This window comes from Pristiophorus japonicus, chromosome 7 (genome assembly GCF_044704955.1).
Source record: "Pristiophorus japonicus isolate sPriJap1 chromosome 7, sPriJap1.hap1, whole genome shotgun sequence".
Lineage (NCBI taxonomy): Eukaryota > Metazoa > Chordata > Chondrichthyes > Pristiophoridae > Pristiophorus > Pristiophorus japonicus.
The window spans coordinates 178405168-178426065 of NC_091983.1; the positions used below are offsets into that span (position 1 = coordinate 178405168).

A 20898-nucleotide genomic window follows, 5' to 3' on the forward strand; every position below is an offset into this window, starting at 1 on the left:
TCCTCCCTCTTCTTCCACCCCCTCCCCCTTCCCCCCCCCCCCCAATACTTGCAAAACAGGCGTAAGTGGCTGGACACGCCCCCTTTTGGAGAAAAAAACATCTGTTCCACAATGAAACTATTCTAGCTCACTAGAACTGGAGCTAACTAAATGCCGAGAATTGCAATTTCGAAGATGCTCCATTCTAAACTAGCTGCTCAAAAAAAATATGAGCAACTCAGGCCGAAACTTGAGCCCATAGTACCCAAATTGTACAATCCATATCATATGATAACCACACAGAAAATTAGGAAATGACAGCTCTGAGGCATAAATAACACAAAAAATAAAATGATTTAAGAGAAAAATATTTAACTTAAGCCTGACTGGATAACAATAAGATCTATGGTGATAATAGACCAGAATCCTAAAAATTTACAGCACAGAAGGAGGCCATTTGGTCTGTCATGCCTCTGCTGGCTCGTTGAAAGAGCAGTCAGTCACCCTTAGTCCCACACCCCCGCTTTTTGGCTGTAACGCTGTAGGTTCCTCATCCTCAAGTACCTATCCAACTCCCTTTTAAAATTATTTATGGAATCAGTTTCCACCACCATGTCAGTAGAGCGTTCCAGATCCCGCCAACTCTGAGTGAAAACATTTCCCCTCCTCTCCCCACTTGATCTTTTGTCAATCAATTTTAAATCTAGAACCTCTGGTTATTGACCTACTCGCAAGAGGGAATAGTTTTTTTCCATCTTCTCTATCATAACCTCATCATCAGAAAAACCTCTTGTGTCACCTCTTAACCTTCTCTGTTCCAAGGAGAACAGTCCTAACTTTTCCAACCTCTCACCTCATAACTGAAGTCCTTCATCCCTGGTGACATTCTGGTAAATCTCTTTCTGCCCTTTCTGAGACCTTTACGTCTTTCAGTAGTGTAAAATGCATTATTTTTGTTTGATGTAGTAAAGCATTTTGCAGATCCTTTCTTTAAATTAAAAAAGAAGGAACGTCAATTATCCAACATAATGGAGGGGATTACCCTGAAGATGGTAAAAAATTGGCAAATAATTCAGAGAACAAAAATTGCCTTCCCCCATCCACCGCTGTCCTCTCTAGCAGCACACTGACAAAATTACTTTGCACTACAACAGCTGACCAATCAGCTTGGTGCTGTCTCATGTACCCATTGTGACTGCAGGCTTGCCACTGGCCTGAGAGAACACTTCCCTGATATCAACCACATGCAGACTTTAAAAGTAATTCATTGGCTGTGAAGTGCTTTGGGATGTCCTGAGGATGTGAAAGACACTATATCAATGCAAGTTCTTTCTTCTAGCCAGTTAGCACTCCCCTACAACAAAGTTAGTGGAGCTGCTTAATTTTAAAATTAATTCAGGTCCTGCATGTTTATATGTGCTTCTGCCCAGTGAATAGTGCGTTTAAATGAGCATGCTATCTATTGGTTTTAAAGTTATCAGCTCTACCGCGATTTATACCGAGCAGAAGGACCATTCTTCAAAGTAAAATGAAAATGCTGACATTTCCAACTCAAGCTTTTGTCATGTACTTAGTACTTAGGATAAAAAAAGGTAATCAGCGCACAACTTGCTATATTTATTTTGCTGGTCTCATCCACATGTACCTACCCTTTTACCCCCACCTCTGCACATCCTTCAAAAGGCAATGTAGTCAATTCAGGAATCCTGTGCCAAAAATGCCCCTCTAACTCATGAAAGACAATCAAGCAAATCCCAGGAGGCTCTTGCTGATAATTGGGAGTGCGGGTGAAGTGCAGTGGAATAGCTTTATATTCTAAGCCCACGTTTATCTGGAGAATTAGGCACATTATCTCTGGTATGAAATACAATACAATTTTTCATTATAAGTAACATGCACAGATGTCAAAATTAAACATTCCTTTGTACACTAAGCTAATAATAGAAAACTGAATTGATATTCTTTATAGTCTCTACTTTTTGCCTCTTGGTTAATACTATTTTCTGCTATAGCATTGGTCCTTAATTAGTGTATTTCTGTAAATCAGTTTTTTCATGAAAGGAATGATTGTTGATTAGTTATCAAGTTTCAAGTAACTTTTTTGTTTAATGTGCCAATAGGTAATTCAGCAAGCTCGGCACAGTGCTGATGCAGAACAAATTCAGGAAGTCGAGAAGTGGAAGAAGCTGGCACAGTTTAAAAATCATGAACTGGAACATTTCAGAACAGAACTGGACTCCATACTGGATGTTCTCCGTGAGCTGCAAAGACAAGGGGTTGTTATTCCAGCTCCTTGTTCCACAAGACAAACTATCTCAACATTTACCAGACAATTGTAATACTACAAAAATGATTCACCTTTATTATGTTATGGAATTCCTTACTGGAATGTGTATTCAAACATGCAGCCTATGAAGCTGTGCCATGATGATGCTTGTTCATAAAAGGCTAGTTCTTTTTTTTTGTAAATTTAGTAAATTGTTTGGAAGAAATGTGTTTACCTCAGCTTGCTCCTGATTTGGCTTGTTTTAAGCTCCTTAGTTTTAAAGCCGTCGATTGACTGAACCTATTAAGAGAATCTTATTGGAGCACAGTTAATTTGCTTTTTTAAATTTATTCAGTCAGAACCCTCTATATTGAGTATCCTGGTATATCACTGCATAATAAATCTCATTAATACATTTTATGTAATATCATGTTGTATTTAACTCTCATTGCACAGTAAATACATGGAGCACAAAGACGGCTATCCCAATACAATTACCTGAAAACAGAAGAATAGAATGTAAGTATACAAACGCCAACATGTCTGTCTGAAACTTTTTTTGCTATATTAGCCCATTTATTTTAAACAGGTTAATGTCTCTGCAAACATATTAAAGAGGATTTTCAGACAAACATGTTAGTCATTCATACGCTAGTATCCCACAGTTGTAGTGGTATGCGGCTCCAGCTCTTATACTTCCCAACCTGCAGAGGTGTTCTCTCGCAGGTCAGGGGCCCACGATTCTCCAGGGCCCGCTGCTCCAGCTCTTACTTCCCGACCTGCGCCACTACGACTTCCAGTGCGAGCTGCTCCAAGTGTGCGACAGCTTCGAGGTGGGCGATTGGGTGACGTCATCAGGACCCAGGTCGCTGTTTGGAGCATCGGCGGGGCCCTGGTAAAGCAGAGGAGCGGGAAGGACGTAGCGGAGATGCGGCGAGTGACTGAGGCGGAGGAACGATGAGGGATCATGGCTCAGATTCGGTGGGTGATCGTGGCGGAGGTCCGGCGAATGTTTGGTGCGGCAGGAGATTGTGGAGGAGGTGCGGCAAGTGTTTTGTGGCAGAGGAGCGCCGAGAGATCATGGCGGAGGTGCGGCAAATGAGGGTACGGGGCCCAGAAGAGTCCAGGGCAGCACGGGCCAGCCCACACTACATATGTGTGTGCACTAGGTCCATGCAGCAGAGCAGGTCTCCAGTCCTGGTTAACCCTTGCCACTGGATAAAGACCTAGCTCTGTCAAGCCCATGTGGTGGCTGATGTGCAACAGTCACCCCACGTTAAAAAAACAATCCACGCACAGGCACCTTCTACCCCTTCAGTTGGAGTTCAGGACTGGAACATCGAGTCCTTCATTGAAACCTGTGAACTCATGTGGAAGCAAGTCATCCTCGTTCGAAGGACCGCCTATGATGATGAATATCCCACAGTCTAATTTCAGGGCCAGTGTAAGTAAAACTGTGCATTTGGTATGCAACAGCAATTAAGTTGAAGCAGTTATTTTTGCTCTTGTAATTTATGACTGAATGCCAAGAAAGAAGGGCATCTTCAAATAGTTATTCAAAAATAGGTTATGTCCAGACTGAAGGGAAAAGCAAAAATGAGCCAAACATGATTTACAAGGACAGAGATCAAAGTTATAAAATATTGTTTTCTTGTAACTCTGATATCCATTGATCTCCACTTACAACTGTACATATTCTTTTGATAACAAGATCTTAACCATTCTTTGGTGTGTTCTTTAACTCTAAAGTTGTTGGTGCACTATCTTACAAGATTAAGTTATTCCTATGGAATTTAAATTTCCATTTGGAAATGCACAACAATTTGTAGATAAATTTTTTTAAATATATATTTTGGCAATGTCCAAATTGGAGTAAACATAAGAACATAAGAATTAGTAGGCCATACCGCCTCTCAAACCTGCTCCGCCATTCAGTAAGATTAGGGCTGATTTTCAACCTCCACTTTCCCGCCCGATCTCCATATCCCTTGATTTCCCTAGACTCCAAAAAGCCATCTTATCTCAGGCTTGAATATACTCCAACGGGTCAGCATCCACGGCCCTTTTGGGTAGAGAATTCCAAAGATTCACAAACCTCTGAGTGAAGAAATCCCTCTTCATCTCAGTCTTAAATGGGCGACCTATGAGACTATGCTCCCTAGTTCTAGACTCTCAAGCCAGAGGAAACAACCGTTCAGCATCTACCTTGTCAATGCCCCTCAGAGTCTTGTATGTTTTAATGAGATTGCCTCTCATTCTTCTAAACTCCAGAGAGTATAAACCCAATCTACTCAATCTCTCCTCATAGGACAACCCTCTCATCCCAGGAATCAATCTAGTGAACCTTTGCTGCACTGCCTCTAAGGCAAGTATATCCTTCCTAAGAGAAGAAGACCAAAAATCATGTTATTTGGTCAGCAAAATATTGTGGTTCAGTCTTGAAGTGCTCAATTCTGTCTTTGCATTGCCTTTCAGTTCGAGCAGTATTAGTACATATGCATCAATTTCTGTGGCACTTCTCAAATCGGACTTGAGATAAACTAATACCTGTGCATTCAGTGTGTTTCGATGTTCGAGAAAGTGGATTTTACAAAGATGCTTCAACTTAGGTTTTAATATTATTTATTCTCCTCCAATCCCTGAATAAAGGGGAAGAAGTTTGGATGCAATTTGCACAGTAAAAGCCAGTATATGTTGTGCAACAAAAATCCGGAATGTAACCACGTAGAGAATGCTTTAAAAGTAATGGGGACAGAAATTGCTGCGATGTCACATCCTTAGAATGACACAGTTATGGCGCTGTCCTTTATTAATTAGTTAAAAATTCCAGTATGGAATAAAAGAGATGTCATGTTCCGATTCTCCTCAATTTGCTAGATGCTCCACCATTGGCCTCACCAAAACCGATAAAAGTTTGTTCTTGCCATGAGACTCCCCATTAAATATAATGCCGATTATGAAATTGCTGTAATTATGTTATGAATTATTTCTTCTACAGCCATTTAGGGCTTGTAATTAGTCTTGTAGAGAACCCTTTTATTGACGTGATTTATGGCCCTGACATAACACTCAACCTTGGGGACCAATGAAGCTGTGGACTCTCACTCCAGCAGGTAGTGAATTGTTCCTAGAAGCTTTTAAAATCTTTTTAATTGCCTTGGCAGTAGTTTTGTGCCAGACTTGTCATCCACACTGCTGTTCGTGTCAGAATGCAATCATTGGGTGTTCCCTGTATGATCAACAGGGCCTCTGGTTCTAAACTTCATGGGGCAAGAATGTTTCTACATTTTGCACACCTACCCTGCCATTCACTCATTAACTTCTCAAGGTCAAATACAGCAATTCCCAAACAACTTGGTTACATCTGCTATTTTTTTTCAATTTTGTTTCTTTTCCTTTGTCTCTTTTCTCTCTGTCTCTCTTTGTTCCTTTTTCTGTCTCTAATTTGACTCTCGCTTCTCCATCTTTCACTCTTTATCCTTTTCTTTCATTGGTTAAGATGAGGCATTGAGTACGACACTCACAAGGTCTCAGGTGTGACATTGACATTGCTGCGCTGTTATTGGATCGACGTTCCAGTAAGTTCCGCCACAACATAGTGCGCAAATATAATGGAGTATAAAAGTCCAATTAACATCTTTCGCCACCACACCTGCCATTGCAGCAATTTCTGGATCATGATTCCTCCCAAACCTACATGGCTACTTCCATATGTGAAGGGGGAAAAAGTAAACTTAGTTCAAAATTATTTCATTCTTCAAATGTCATTTCTTCAGTACAGCAGCTTAACTATTTTAAGTTTAAAGACAATTGAATTTTTCTGACTTATTCCAACCTTTTTGCTGTTTATTTTAACTGAATGTTTATTCTTCTGCTTTCACTGTCTATTTTGGATGTGGAAACCACTTTTTTGAAAATTGTTTAATTGTCTGAAAGCTATATATAAAGGCTAGTTATGAAGCCTAGAATCTGAAGATTCATATGCTCACATCATAGATATCACATTGTGACAAAATCAGGAAGAGCTCATTGATGTGGCAAAATGTGTGTAGTTTTGTCTGGGATGCTGTATTCATTTTTTTTCCTTTTGTTATGGTGTTTAGGGTTAAAACTAAGTTCAGCTGCAGATTGAATCCCTGCTGGCTGATGTGTGTCATACACTGGATCCACAGTGATGCGACAAATAAGGGCTCATGAAGCTAGATGGCTTGATCATGTTCATATATTTAAATAATTGACATTTGATTTGAAACTTTTGCTCCCTAGGAAGCCCAGGTGTGGCCCCAAGCATGGCCTGTGTTTGAATACAGCAAATAGCAGTCAAGATTCAGTTTTTATAGACCTTTGTTCTGATATATTTTCAAAGGATTGTGATTAGTATATTGTTGGCTGACTTTGTCTCAGTCAGCAATCCACCTCGGCCCAGCAAAGAGACAGAGTACTCATCACTGACTCTATGCTATCATTTTGCCACACAAAAGGATCATATGTTTCAAGGATCAATTTTATGTTGAGAAGTAGCTCATCTGATGTGTCTTGGGTGTTTTGATATTTCAAGGAGAATACAGCAATGGTAATTCTTGTAGATGTGCTATTTATACTGAATGCTATTCATTTTTCTGATTACAACACCTAGATGAATAATCCTGTCTAATGCTTGTAGGTTAATGATAACTCCATGATTACAGCTATTAACATGCCAGATTAGATGGCCATCTAGCTCAGAAAGTATTAATACAAAGTGCTGAAAAGGGAGTTGTATCAATTTCCTCATCCACCAAGGCAGTAAAGGGTTTAGGATGGGGAAAAGTTAAATGGCCAGATTGGGTGTTCAAACAGGATCTGGACAATAAAGCAAGGTAAATAGACTTCTCTCATTCCTAAATTTTTGCTTCGAATTTGAGTTTGTTGATATTTTGGAGATTTGTAGTTTCAGTAAGATGAATCTGCTTCACTTTAAATTGAGAAACAGTCCTAAAGAATATAAATAAATACATAAAGTCTACAGCACTCGGGCTGCAAATTTCTATTTATTAAAGTATTTAAAATTTCAGATTTCCAATGTTGAAATTGCATTTTGTACAATTTTAACAAAGCCACCATACACATACATGAGCCAGCAAAGATTTGGTGGGAAAATTCAAGTGTCATAAGCACTTTTACACTTCATAATTGGTATATTTTTAATTACAAAAAAGGGAAAAGCATTAGGATTTTGTACAGACTAGTCAGGTAATCACTTCCCCATAAATTAATGAAATCATGGCTCAGTACTGTTTGCATCACTCCACTTCTGCAGTCACTAATCTACCTCTATTCCCAGCTCCAGTTCAGAAGCACTCCATCCCCTCTGAATCCTGTTCAGAAGTGCTAGCCAATCCAACACCCCACCCTTTAATACAATTTTATTTTCCATCCCTCCCAGTTCCGACTAGCACTATTCTCCTCTCTCCTCAATTCTACCTAACACTCTTGCCTTTATCGCCTTGCATTTATGCCAAAAAATCTCTGCTGCTCCTCAATTTAACCTGGTACTCACATTCTCCTCCAATCCAGTTTGAACTGGTAGTTTTGCAATACCCATTCCATCTGGCACAATTTCTTTCTTTTCCCTTGATGTTGGAACTCATCTACCCAGCCCAGTCTGTTGAAGCTCTCATTAATTCCACCTCCAGTCCTATCCATTCATGCTGACACTCTTTCCTCCCCTTCTCTCCCACAGTTAACACTGTGACGATTTGCACTGTTTTATAGGCCCCCGAACAGTAGCTACACTGTTGGACTGAGTATAGATCAAGAAATAGAGGCTTGTAATAAAAGATTGGCAATAATCATGGGCAATTTTAACCTTCATATTGATTGGACAAAGCAAATTGGCCGGGGTAGCCTTGAGAAAGAGTTCATAAAGTGTACCCAGGATAGTTTCCTTGAACAGTACGTTGGGGAACCAATCAGGGAGCAGACTATCTTAGATCTGGTACTGTGTAATGAGACAGGATTAATAAATGATCTCATAATAAAGTATCCTCCAGGAATGAGTGATCATAACATGGTTGAATTTCAAATTCAGTTGGAGGGTGAGAAAGTTGATTCTCAAATCAGTGTCCTAAGCTTAAATTTAGGAGAATACAAAGGTATATGAAGGCAGAGTTGGTTAAGTGGACTGGGAAAATAGATTAAAGTATGGCATGGTTGATGAGCAGTGGCAGACATTTAAGGAGATATTTTGTAACTCAACAAAAATATATCCCAATGAGAAGGAAAGACTGTAAGAGAAGGGATAACCATCTGTGGCTAACTAAGGAAATAAGGGATGGAATCAAATTGTTGAAAACAAAGGCATATAATGTGGCCAAGACTAGTGGGAAGCCAGAGGATTGTGAAACTTTTAAACGCCAGCAAAGAACGACTTAAAAAAAAAAATAATAGAAAGTGAAGATAAATTATGAAAGTAAACTAGCACAAAATATAAAAACAGACCATTTCTATAGGTACATAAAAAGGAAAAATGTGGCTAAAGTAAATATTGGTCTCCTTGAAGATGAGACTGGGGAATTAATAATGGAGAACAGGGACATGACAGAGATGTTGAACAAATATTTTCTATCAGTCTTCATAGTAGAAGACACTAAAAATATCCCAATAGTGGATAATCAAGGGGCTATAGGGAGGGAGGAAATTAATATAATCACTATCACTAATGAAGTAGTACTTGACAAAATAATAGGACTAAAGGCGGACAAGTCCCCTGGACCTGATGGCTTACATCCTAGGATCTTAAAAGAAGTGACTACAGAGATAGTGGATGCATTGGTTGCAATCTACCAAAATTCCCTTGATTCTGGGGTGGTCCCAGCAGATTAGAAAACCACAAATGTAATGCCCCTATTTAAAAAAGGAGGCAGACAAAAAGCAGTAAACTATAGACCAGTTATAGCCTAACATCAGTTATTGGGAAAATGCTGAAGTCCATTATTAAGGAAGCAGTAGCGGGACATTTAGAAAAGCACAATTCAATCAAGCAGAGTCAGCATGGTTTTATGAAAGGGAAATCATGTTTGACAAATTTGCTGGAGTTCTTTGAAGATGTAACGAGTAGGGTGGATATGGGGGAACCAGTGGATGTGGTGTATTTGGATTTCCAGAAGGCATTCAATAAGGTGCCACATAAAAGGTTACTGCACAAGATAAAAGTTCACGGGGTTGGGGGTAATATATTAGCATTGGTAGAGGATTGGCTAACTAACAGAAAACAGAGAGTCGGGATAAATGGGTCATTTTCCGGTTGGCAAACAGGGACTAGTGGGGTGTCACGGGGATCGGTGCTGGGTCCTCAATTATTTACAATCTATATTAATGACTTGGAAGAAGGGACTGAGTGTAATGTAGCCAAGTTTACTGATGATACAAAAATGGGTTGGAAAGCAAATTGTGAGGAGGACACAAAAAATCTACAAAGGGATATAGACAGGCTAAATGAGTGGGCAAAAATTGGGCAGATGGAGTATAATGTGGGAAAATGTGAGTTTATCCACTTTGGCAGAAATAATAGAAAAGCAAATTATAATTTAAAATTGAGAAAAATTGCAAAGTGCTGCAGTACAGAGGGACCTGGAGGTCCTTGTGCATAAAACACAAAAACATGTAACGTGTGTTACAAGGCACATCATTGGATTGGATGAAATCCGGAAGTCACGGCACTGTCACTATTCAGTTCACACCCAATAAACCTGTTAACAAGCTGTGACCCACACAATGCCCAATCTATGGCAAGGGGGTGGGGTAAGGTCAGGAATTTGGGCTGGTGGGGGGGTGGGGTGAGGGTGGCAGAAACTTTGGCTGGGGAGGCATGCACTTGGGCTGGGGTCAGGGGCTTGGGAGGCTTTTGCTGGGTTTGTGGAGCTCTATCCTCTCGGACTGCTTGCAGGGGAGTTCTGAAGTCAGAATGGCTCGAATTCCACTTTGCAAATCACTCAGAACTTGGGCTGGACGGTTGCAAGTACACATTCCACAGAAACTTCTGGGTGTGGCTTGTCCTCCAAAGGGACCAATCGGCAATCAGCCAAAACACAGTGCAAATAACTGCATCCCACAGTTAATGCTGCAACTCTTCCTCTATTACTCCCAAATCCTTCTCCCAGCTTCTGCCCTCTTTCCTCTCTCAATGTCATCCATTACCCCACTCCTCTTTTCTGCTCTAAGCCATTTTGGCTCAAGTCCTGCTATGTCGGCAGGATATTTCCACAAGAATTCCCACCTACGATTTTCAGCAGCAGGAATTATTTTGCAGCAGAACAGGTATGAATGGCAATCAAGGGGGGGGGGGCATACTGTTTTTTTTCAGCTAACTCCAACATGCAGACTTGGCTACTAAATGTCAACTGCCACTGTGAAACACTTGACAGTTCACATATGTGGTTCTGAAAGGGTCAGCCAAATAGATGAATGGTCTTCTATTTCTCAAATATCATTATGTTGCTATGCAGCAGTTATTGACTGCATTTAGACGGAGCCAGTTTTTTGTACACAGCACTTTACACCTGGTATTTGTTTGCTTTCTCCAAATTGCGCATAAAAAAAGTCCTGTTCACTAATGCATTGCTAAGAATATCCTGGTAATTGTCATTTTTTTCAAAAGTTCTTTTGTGAGCTTTCAACAAGGACTCAATACTGGTTGCATTATTTGATTAAATGGAGACAGAACAGGCTTATTAGGAATATACCAACTCCTGAGACTGCTCCAATTGTCCCCTTGAAACATAAAAACATAGAAAAATAGGTGCAGGAATAGGTTATTTGAGCCTGCACCGCCATTCAAGAAGATCATGGCTGATCATTCCCTCAGTACCCCTTTCCTGCTTTCTCTCCAAACCCCTTGATCCCCTTAGCCGTAAGGGCCATATCTAACTCCTTCTTGAATACATCCAATGAACTGGCATTAACAACTCTCTGCGGCAGGGAATTCCATAGGTTAACAACTCTGAGTGAAGAAGTTTCTCCTCATCTTAGTCCTAAATGGCCTACCCCTTATCCTAAGACTATGTCCCCTGGTTCTGGACTTCCCCAAACATCGGGAACATTCTTCCCGCATCTTAACCTGTCCAGTCCCGTCAGAATCTTATACGTTTCTATGAGATCCCCTCTCATCTTTCTAAACTCCAGTGAATAAAGGCCCAGTTGATCCAGTCTCTCCTTATATGACAGTCCAGCCATCCCTGGAATCAGTCTAGTGAACCTTCGCTGCACTCCCTCAATAGCAAGAACGTCCTTCCTCAGATTAGGAGACCAAAACTACACAATATTCAAGGTGAGGCCTCACTCAGGCCCTGTACAACTGCAGTAACACCTCCCTGCTCCTATATTCAAATCCCGTAGCTATGAAGACCAACATACCATTTGCCTTCTTCACCGCCTGCTGTACCTGCATGCCCACTTTCAGTGACTGATGAACCATGACACCCAGGTCTCGTTGCAACTACCCTTTTCCTAATCTGCCGCCATTCAGATAATCTGTCTTTGTGTTTTTTCCCCCAAAATGGATAACCTCACATTTATACTGCATCTGCCATGCATTTGCCCACTCACCTAACCTGTCCAAGTCACCCTGCAGCCTCTTAGCGTCCTCCTCACAGCTCACACCGCCATCCAGTTTAGTGTCATCCGCAAGCTTGGAGATATTACACTCAATTCCTTCATCTAAATCGTTAATGTATATTGTAAAAAGCTGGGGTCCCAGCACTGAGCCCTGCGGCACTTCATTAATCACTGCCTGCCATTCTGAAAAGGACCCGTTTATCCCGACTCTGCTTCCTGTCTGCCAACCAGTTCTCTATACACGTCAGTATATTACCCCCAATACCATGTGCTTTGATTTTGCACACCAATCTGTTGTGTGGGACCTTGTCAAAAGCTTTTTGAAAGTTCAAATACACCACATCCACTGGTTCTCCCTTGTCCACTACTAGTTACATCCTCAAAAAATTCCAGAAGATTCGTCAAGCACAATTTCCCTTTCATAAATCCATGCTGACTTGGTCCGATCCTGTCACTGCTTTCCAAATGCGCTGCTATTTCATCCTTAATGATTGATTCCAACATTTTCCCCACTACTGATGTCAGGCTAACCAGTCTATAATTACCCGCTTTCTCTCTCCCTCCTTTTTTTTTTTATAAAAGTGGTGTTACATTAGCTACCCTCCAGTCCATAGGAACTGATCCAGAATCAATAGACTGTTGGAAAATGATCACCAATGCATCCACTATTTCTAGGGCCACTTCCTTAAGTACTCTGGGATGCAGACTATCAGGCCCCGGGGATTTATCGGCCTTCAATCCCATCAATTTCCCTAACACAATTTCCCACCTAATAAGGATATCCTTCAGTTCCTCCTTCTCACTAGACCCTCGGTCCCCAAGTACATTCGGAAGTTTATTTGTGTCTTCCTTCGTGAAGACAGAACCAAAGTATTTATTCAATTGTTCCCCATTTTAAATTCACCTGAATCCGACTGCAAAGGACCTACGTTTGTCTTCACTAATCTTTTTCTCTTCACATATTTACAGAAGCTTTTGCAGTCAGTTTTTATGTTCCCTGCAAGCTTCCTCTCGTACTCTATTTTCCCCCTCTTAATTAAACCCTTAGTTCTCCTCTGTTGAATTTTAAATTTCTCCCAGTCCTCAGGTTTGTTGCTTTTCCAGCCAATTTATATGCCTCTTCCTTGGTTTTAACACTACCTTAATTTCCCTCATTAGCCATGGTTGAGCCACCTTCCCCATTTTATTTTTACTCCAGACAGGGATGTACAATTGCTGAAGTTCATCCATGTGATCTTTAAATGTCTGCCATTGCTTATCCACCATCAACCCTTTAAGTATCCTTTGCCAGTCTATTCTAGCCAATTCATGCTTCATACCGTCGAAGTTACCTTTCCTTAAGTTCAGGACCCTAGTTTCTGAATTAACTGTGTCACTCTCCATCTTAATAAAGAATTCTACCATATTATGGTCACTCTTCCCCAAGGGGTCTCGCACAACAAGATTGCTAATTAGTCCCTTCTCATTACACATCACCCAGTCTAGGATGGCCAGCTCTCTAGTTGGTTCCTCGACATATTGGTCTAGAAAACCATCCCTAATACACTCCAGGAAATCCTCCGCCACCGCATTACTACCAGTTTGGTTAGCCCAATCATTATGTAGATTAAAGTAGCCCATGATAACTGCTGTACCTTTATTGCACAATCCCTTATTTCTTGTTTGATGCTGTCCCCAACTACTACTGTTTGGTGGTCTGTACACAACTCCCACTAACGTTTTCTGCCCTTTGGAATTCCGCAGCTCCACCCATACCGATTCCACATCATCCAGGCTAATGTCCCTCCTTACTATTGCATTAATTTCCTCTTTAACCAGCAATGCCACCCCGCCTCCTTTTCCTCTCTGCCTATCCTTCCTAAATGTTGAATACCCCTGGATGTTGAGTTCTCAGCCTTGGTCACCCTGGAGCCTTGTCTCAGTGATGCCAATTACATCAAATCCATTAACTGCTATCTGCGCAGTTAATTCATCCACCTTATTCCAAATACTCCTCACATTGAGGCACAGAGCCTTCAGGCTTATCTTTTTATCACACTTTGCCCCTTTAGAATTTTTCTGTAATGCGGCCCTTTTTTTTGCCTTGGGTTTCTCTGCTCTCCACTTTTACTATTCTCCTTTCTATCTTTTGCTTCTGCCTCCATTTTATTTCCCTCTGTCTCCCTGCATAGGTTCCCATCCCCCTGCCATGTTAGTTTAACTCCTTCCCAACAACACTAGCAAGCACTCCCCCTAGGACATTGGTTCCGGTCCTGCCCAGATGCAGACCGTCCAGTTTGTACTCGTCCCACCTCCCCCAGAACCGGTTCCAATGTCCCAGGAATTTGAATCCCTCCCTCTTGCACCACTCCTCAAGCCATGTATTCAGCTGAGCTATCCTGCGATTCCTACTCTGACTAGCACGTGGCACTGGTAGCAATCCTGAGATTACTACCTTTGAGGTCCTACTTTTAAATTTAGCTCCTAGCTCCCTAAATTCGTCTCTTAGGACCTCATCCCGTTTTTTACCTATATCGTTGGTACCCATATGCACCACAACAACTGGATGTTCACCCTCCCTTTTCAGAATGTCCTGCACCCGCTCCGAGACATCCTTGACCCTTGCACCAGGGAGGCAACATACCATCCTGGAATCTCGATTGCAGCCGCAGAAACGCCTATCTATTCCCCTTACAATCGAATCCCCTATCACTATTGCTCTCCCACTCTTTTTCCTGCCCTCCTGTGCAGCAGAGCCACCCACAGTTGCATGAACTTGGCTGCTGCTGCCCTCCCCTGATGAGTCATCCCCCTCAAAGTACCCAAAGCGGTGTATCTGTTTTGCAGGGGGATGACCGCAGGGGACCCATGCACTAACTTCCTTGCACTGCTCTGCCTGCTGGTCACCCATTAACTATCTGGCTGTGTACCCTTTACCTGCGGTGAGGCCAACTCTAAATGTGGTATTCACGTCATTCTCGGCATCGTAGATGCTCCAGAGTGAATCCACCCGCAGCTCCAGTGCTGCAATGCGGTCCGTCAGGAGCTGGAGGCGGATACACTTCCCGCACATGTAGTCCTCAGGGACACTGGAAGCGTCCCTGACTTCCCACATAGTACAGGAGGAGCATAACACGTGTCCGAGCTGTCCTGCCATGACTTAACCCTTAGAGTTACGTAATTTGCTTACTGATATCAAAAAGAAAAACTACTTGCCAATCACCAGCCTGAAGTCTGATCTTTCCTTGTAGTTAACAAAACATTTATGCCAGTTTGGTTCTTCGTGCAATGTTGTGTTAATAGCATATTTGCCTCCCTGCCTTCAGAATGGCCTCCAAGTTGTGCTTTGTCGCAAAATGTTCTTTGAGGTTTGAATTAATCCAGTTTGGTGGATTTTACTGTCTCTTGGTCCTATTGCAATGCGGCACTATGGTCATTTGAATGGCTTGATGCTGAGGGATAATAAGTTCGTGCTTGCCTCAGCCAGCTTAAGTGTGCTCCTGGCCAGCCAATCATGAAGTACCATCGACGATGCTCTTGCCCCTAAAATGTTCTATGATCATCATCATCATCGGCAGTCCCTCGGAATCGAGTAAGAGTTGCTTCCACTCCCAAAGTGAGTTCTCTGGTGCCTAAACAGTCTAATACGAGAGCCACAACTCTGTTCCAGGTGGGACAGACATTCGTCGAGGGAAGGGGTGGGTGGGGCTGGTTTGCCGCACGCTCCTTCCGCTCTCTGCGCCTGACCGCTTCACGCTCTTTGCGTTGAGACTCAAAGAACTCAACACCCGCCCCGATGCACTTTCTCCACCTCGGGTGATTTTCGGCCAGGGTCTCCCAGGTGTCAGTGGTGATGTTGCACTTTACCAAGGAGGCTTTGATGGTGTCCTTGTCACGCTTCCGCTGCCCACCTTTGGCTCGTTTACCATGAAGGAGCTGCGCGTAAAGCATTTGCTTCGGGATTATTGTATCTGGCATGCGTACTATGTGGCCTGCCCAGCGAAGCTGATCGAGTGTGGTCAGTGGTTCAATGCTGGGGATGTTAGCCTGGACAAAGACACTGACGTTGGTGCACCTGTCCTCCCAGGAGCTTTGCAGGATCTTGCGGAGACATCGTTGGTGATATATCTCCAGCAAGTTGAGGTGCCTTCTATACATCGTCCATGCCTCAGATGCATACAGGAGGGCGGGTATTACTACAGCCCTGTCGACCATGAGCTTGGTGGTAGATTTGCGGGCCTGGTCTTCAAACACTCCATTCCTCAGATGGCCGACGGCTGCACTAGTGCACTGGAGGCGATGTTGAATCTCTGCTTAATGTCAGCCTTGGTTGATAAGAGGCTCCTGAGATATGGGAAATGGTCCATGTTGTCGAGGGCCGCGCGTGAATCTTGATGATTGGAGGGCCGTGCTGTGCGGCGGGGACAGGCTGGTGGAGGACCATTGTCTTACGGATGTTGAGCGTAAGGCCTATGCTTTCATATGCCTCAGTGAATACATTGACTGTTATGTATGTAAATTGGATATACCTTGTATAGCCACCAGAGAGCTCACCCCCTGGAGTCCCAAGGGATCCCACAATCCCTTGGGAGCACAGGTACTTAAGGAGGCCTCACAGGCTGGAGAGGCTCTCTGGAGACCTGCAATAAAAGACTAAAGTCACACTTTGAGCTCACAGTATCCAGTCAGACTCTTTATTCATATATAACATTAACTATCTCCTGGAGTTCAGCCTCAGAATGTGCGCAGACACAGGCATTGTCCGCATACTGCAGCTCAATGACAGAGGTTGGGGTGATCTTGGACCTGGCCTGGAGGCGGCGTAGGTTAAACAGCTTCCACTGGTTCTGTAGTTTAGTTTCACTCCAGCGGGGAGCTTGTTGATTGTGAGGTGGCGAGGAAGACTGAGAAGAGGATTGAAGCGATGACGCAGCCCTGTTTGACCCTGGTCCAGACGTGAATTGGGTCGGTAATGGATCCGTTGGTAAGGATCACTGCCTGCATGTCGTCGTGAAGGATGTTGACAAAATTTGGGGGGCATCTGAAATGGAGGAGGACACTCCATAGACCCTCACGGTTGACAGTGTCAAAGGCCTTTGTAACATCGAAGGCGGCCATATATAAGGGCTGACGCTGCTCCCTGCATTTTTCCTGCAGCTGTCGCACTGCAAAGATCATGTCAGTTGTGCCCTGTACGGGACAAAATCCGCATTGTGATTCCGGGAGGAGCTCCTCTACCACAGGGAGAAGATGGTTGAGGAGAACTCTAGCAACAACCTTCCCAGTGGCTGATAGCAGGGAGATTCCCCTGTAGTTGCCACAGTCGGACATGTGCCCTTCTTTAAAAATGGTCTCAATCACTGCATCTCTGAGATCTCCCGGCATGCTCTCCTCCCTCCAGATGAGAGAGATGATGTCATGTATCCGCGCCAACAGTGCCTCTCCGCCATACTTTAGCGTCTCAGTAGGGATTCCATCCGCACCCTAGCCTCGTTATTCTTGAGCTGTTTTATAGCTTTGCCTACCTTGTGCAACATTGGAGTTTCACTGAGTTGGTGGCAGGTCGCATGCTGCGGGATGGAGTCGAGAACACTCAAGTCAAAGGCAGAGTCTGGATTGAGGAGATCTTCAAAGTGCTCCTTCCATCGGGCCCTGACGGCCTTGGTGTCCTTGATGAGTGTTTCCCCGTTCTTGGCCAGGAGTGGGGTGGGGCCTTGGGAGTTTGGACCGTAGGTGACTTTGACTGCGATGAAGAGTCCTCGCATATCATGGTTGTCAGCCAGTTGTTGTATCTCCTGTGCTTTCTCCATCCACCATCTGTTCTTTAGGTCCCTGGTTTTTTGTTGGACCTGAGCCTTGAGCCATCTATAATATTGTTTTGCAGCTCCTGAGTTGGGCTGTTGCTTGATGCTCAGGAATGCTTTGCGCTTACAATCGATTAGTTCTTCGATCTCTTGATCATTTTCATCAAACCAGTCCTGATGTTTTCTGTTTGAGTGACCAAGTGTCTCATCACAGGCACTAGTTATAGAGGCCTGGAGGGCAGACCAAGCACTATGGGCATTCAGCATCTCAGGGTCATCAAGGCATGCCAAATTGACTGAGGTGCTGGCTGTATAAGGCTCTCTTAGCTTGGTCTCTCAGTGCCCCGACATTAACTTTTTTGCGGCACTGCTTCTGCTGTCCCCTCTGCTTTGGGGCTATGTTAATGTTGATGATGGATCGGATTAGGCAGTGGTCCATCCAGCAGTCATCAGCTCCTGTCATGGCATGGCTGATGCGCACATCCTTGCGATCCCTGGCTTGGACGATGAAGCAATAAGGTAACAGTGGAAGTGTTCAACTTGTTTTGGAAAGACAAACACAAAATACTAATTTAATATACATATCATTCTTTCTCTCTGGAGAGCTATCACTACCTGGCGAACAATCGGTGGTTATTTTGGTGAAAGGGTGAAAACAGGCAGTAAGTGAGTGCTATGCTAATAAGACAAACCTGTTTGAAAGTTTGATATTAGCACGTAATTCTGGTCCTAATTATTGATTACTGCAATATGAACTTGCCCGGAAGCTCTAAATCAGATACCTACAGGTTTAGTACTCAAGTGCTGATAAGTACTGGAGCAGTATATGTGGGCTCCACACACCCACTTCCACTGAAGGTGTGAGTGGGCTGGGCAACACACACACACAGGTTTCAGGATGGCTCAGGGACTGAGTGAGAGGATGCACAGATTCTCGGATGCAGCATTGGAGGTCCTGGTGAAGGAGGTGGGATGTCCTGTACCCACAAGAGGTAAGGAGTCCACCTCACTCTTCTGTCCCTTTCTCCTGCAGCAGCTGGTGCTGCTCTGCCTGGCTTCATCTTGTCCCATTACTCCTGCAGACCATGGGGAACCCCTAGCAAGATGCCGGTGACCAAGCACTCCCTTTCTCCTGGTGACTCCTATAAGATAGAGTAGCTCAGCACTCACTCTTTGCTGCTTTGAAAGTCTGCTACTGTGTTTCAAAAGTCCTCTTCAAATCTCCAGCAGTAAGTGAACAGTAAATGGTATACCTTTGAGTGGCTCTCTCAGCAATGCCTTGTTTACTCCTGCTCAGCTGGTCGCTATTAGGAGAGGTTGTTAAATGAAGTGTTGTCCACCAAAATGTTGTGCAACTTCTTTAATGAGCACCAACAGGCAATTTAATTGTCAATCAGCCCCTTAATGATCTTTCAGGCAGCCATTATTGCTGGCTTCAACTCCTTTACTAAGATGGCGTCTTGCACTAAACATGGGCTAAACCGGCATTGCAGCTTAAGACCCCATCTTGGCCACCTCTTTATCTCTTTAGTGCCTAAAGTATTTGACCAAAATTACCCCCACCATCTCCCCCCCCCCCCCCCCCCCACCCCGCACCGGCCCCGACTCCTGGTGTCATCACTTTCGGGACAGTGGAGACAATTGGAAATCTTCAAATGGTGTTTTGATGTTGCTTATGTTTGTCCAATCCATCTTAAAAACTGAACATGTTTCAATAGTGTTCAGCATATTAATGGAAAAAAAAAGCACAAATTGGGTCTCAATGTACTAAGAATTAATTTTTTTTAAAACACTGAATTAGATTTTTACATACTATATAAAATGGCATAAACTGCAGCAAGGATTTTTAGAACAGTATTAACTTTTTAGGTGCATGCTCTACTTTATAAATATGCAGTAATATTGAAATGAAACATCAGAAAATTGGAACTCTACATAGCAATTGGCTTCCTTAGTTTCCAGATTAAAATTTATTCTGTTGAATAAATGAAAACTCCATACAATTAGCATATCAAATGGTGTGCTGGGCTTTGAGTTTGTTGAGGGTGTGGGGTCGTAGCTAGGTATTATCAGATAGGTATGTACCATGGTGCATCAGGGCCCATTTCTAAAAGTTAAATCATGTTCCTATTATTTTGCATATATCTTAAGTCACTGTTACCAACAGATCTCCGTGTCCTCATGTAGAATTTATCCACCTCTGAACCAACAGTTCTAAAAACAACCCTTTCCAAAGCCTACGACCAACACAAGATTAAAGCAGTAAGAAATCGAAGTGCAAATAAGATTGAGTTATCTGGACCTTGATGAGTGGATTGCAAGGGCTCGGGCCACAAATTGGATGCCCTTGGTTTAAGTAACATACAATTAGTGGGATAAATTCTCATGGGGATTCTCATGATCATCTGTTGTAACTTAAGCAGAAGAGCTTTGAAACCCGAGGAAAAAGAGCATGAATGCTGTTCGTTTCATTTTTCCAGGGTTTCTGTGGCCCTTTCGCCAAAGTTATGGCAGATGAGCAGAATCCCTGCAAGTGTTTTCTGAATGTGGGCATGTAAAATATCTTTCATAAGCTGCAGTACTCTCATGTTACTTAAAGATCTTTCAGCAGTGGGGGTCCTTCGATTTTTCATTAATTGTTAGTCACCTAAGTGGTTCACGGAAGGGGAGGAGGCGGGAGCTCGGAGCAGCGCGAGTCCGGGGTCGGCGAGAGGCCTATAAAGGCCAACGGGAGTCGAGCAGTTCGAGCAGTCAGTCGAGGAGGTGGGAGCTCGGAGCAGCGCGAGTCCGGGGTCGGCGAGAGGCGTGCCGGTGCAGCTACAGGGAGAAGGCAAAGAAAGAAACAAAGGTGACGTCACAGCCTAGGGGGTAAGTGATTGGCTGCTGATTGGTGAGTAGTTTTTCTCTTTCTTCTTATATCAGTGAGTAACTTTTAACATTGTTGTTGCCAATTTAAGTGTATTTAAGGGTTCAGTCATGGCAGGAGAGCTCGGTCGGGTGTTATGCTCCTCCTGTACCATGTGGGAACTCGGGGACACTTCCGGTGTCCCTGACGACTATATTTGCAGGAAGTGTATCCACCTCCAGCTACTGACTGTCCGCGTTGCGGAGTTGGAGCTGAGGGTGGATTCGCTCTGGAGCATCCACGATGCTGAGAATGACGTGAGTATCACGTGTAGTGAGTTGGTCTTACCGCAGGGAAAGGGTCCACAGCCAGCTAGGGAATGGAAGACCAGCAGGAAGAGTAGTGCAAGGAAGGTAGTGCAGGGGTCCCCT

The 20898-nt window shown here is 43.4% G+C and overlaps 1 protein-coding gene across 1 annotated transcript in view; it reads left to right on the top strand.

The window, feature by feature from the left end:
* Positions 1–2663, top strand: part of cep162 (centrosomal protein 162) — a 222779-nt gene extending 220116 nt beyond the window's left edge. The window contains exon 28 of the mRNA XM_070885594.1: positions 2100–2663. Within this exon, the coding sequence (XP_070741695.1) occupies positions 2100–2318 (219 nt within the window). The 3' untranslated portion in view covers positions 2319–2663. The remainder of the gene's footprint in view (positions 1–2099) is intronic.
* The last annotated feature ends 18235 nt before the right edge of the window (positions 2664–20898 follow it).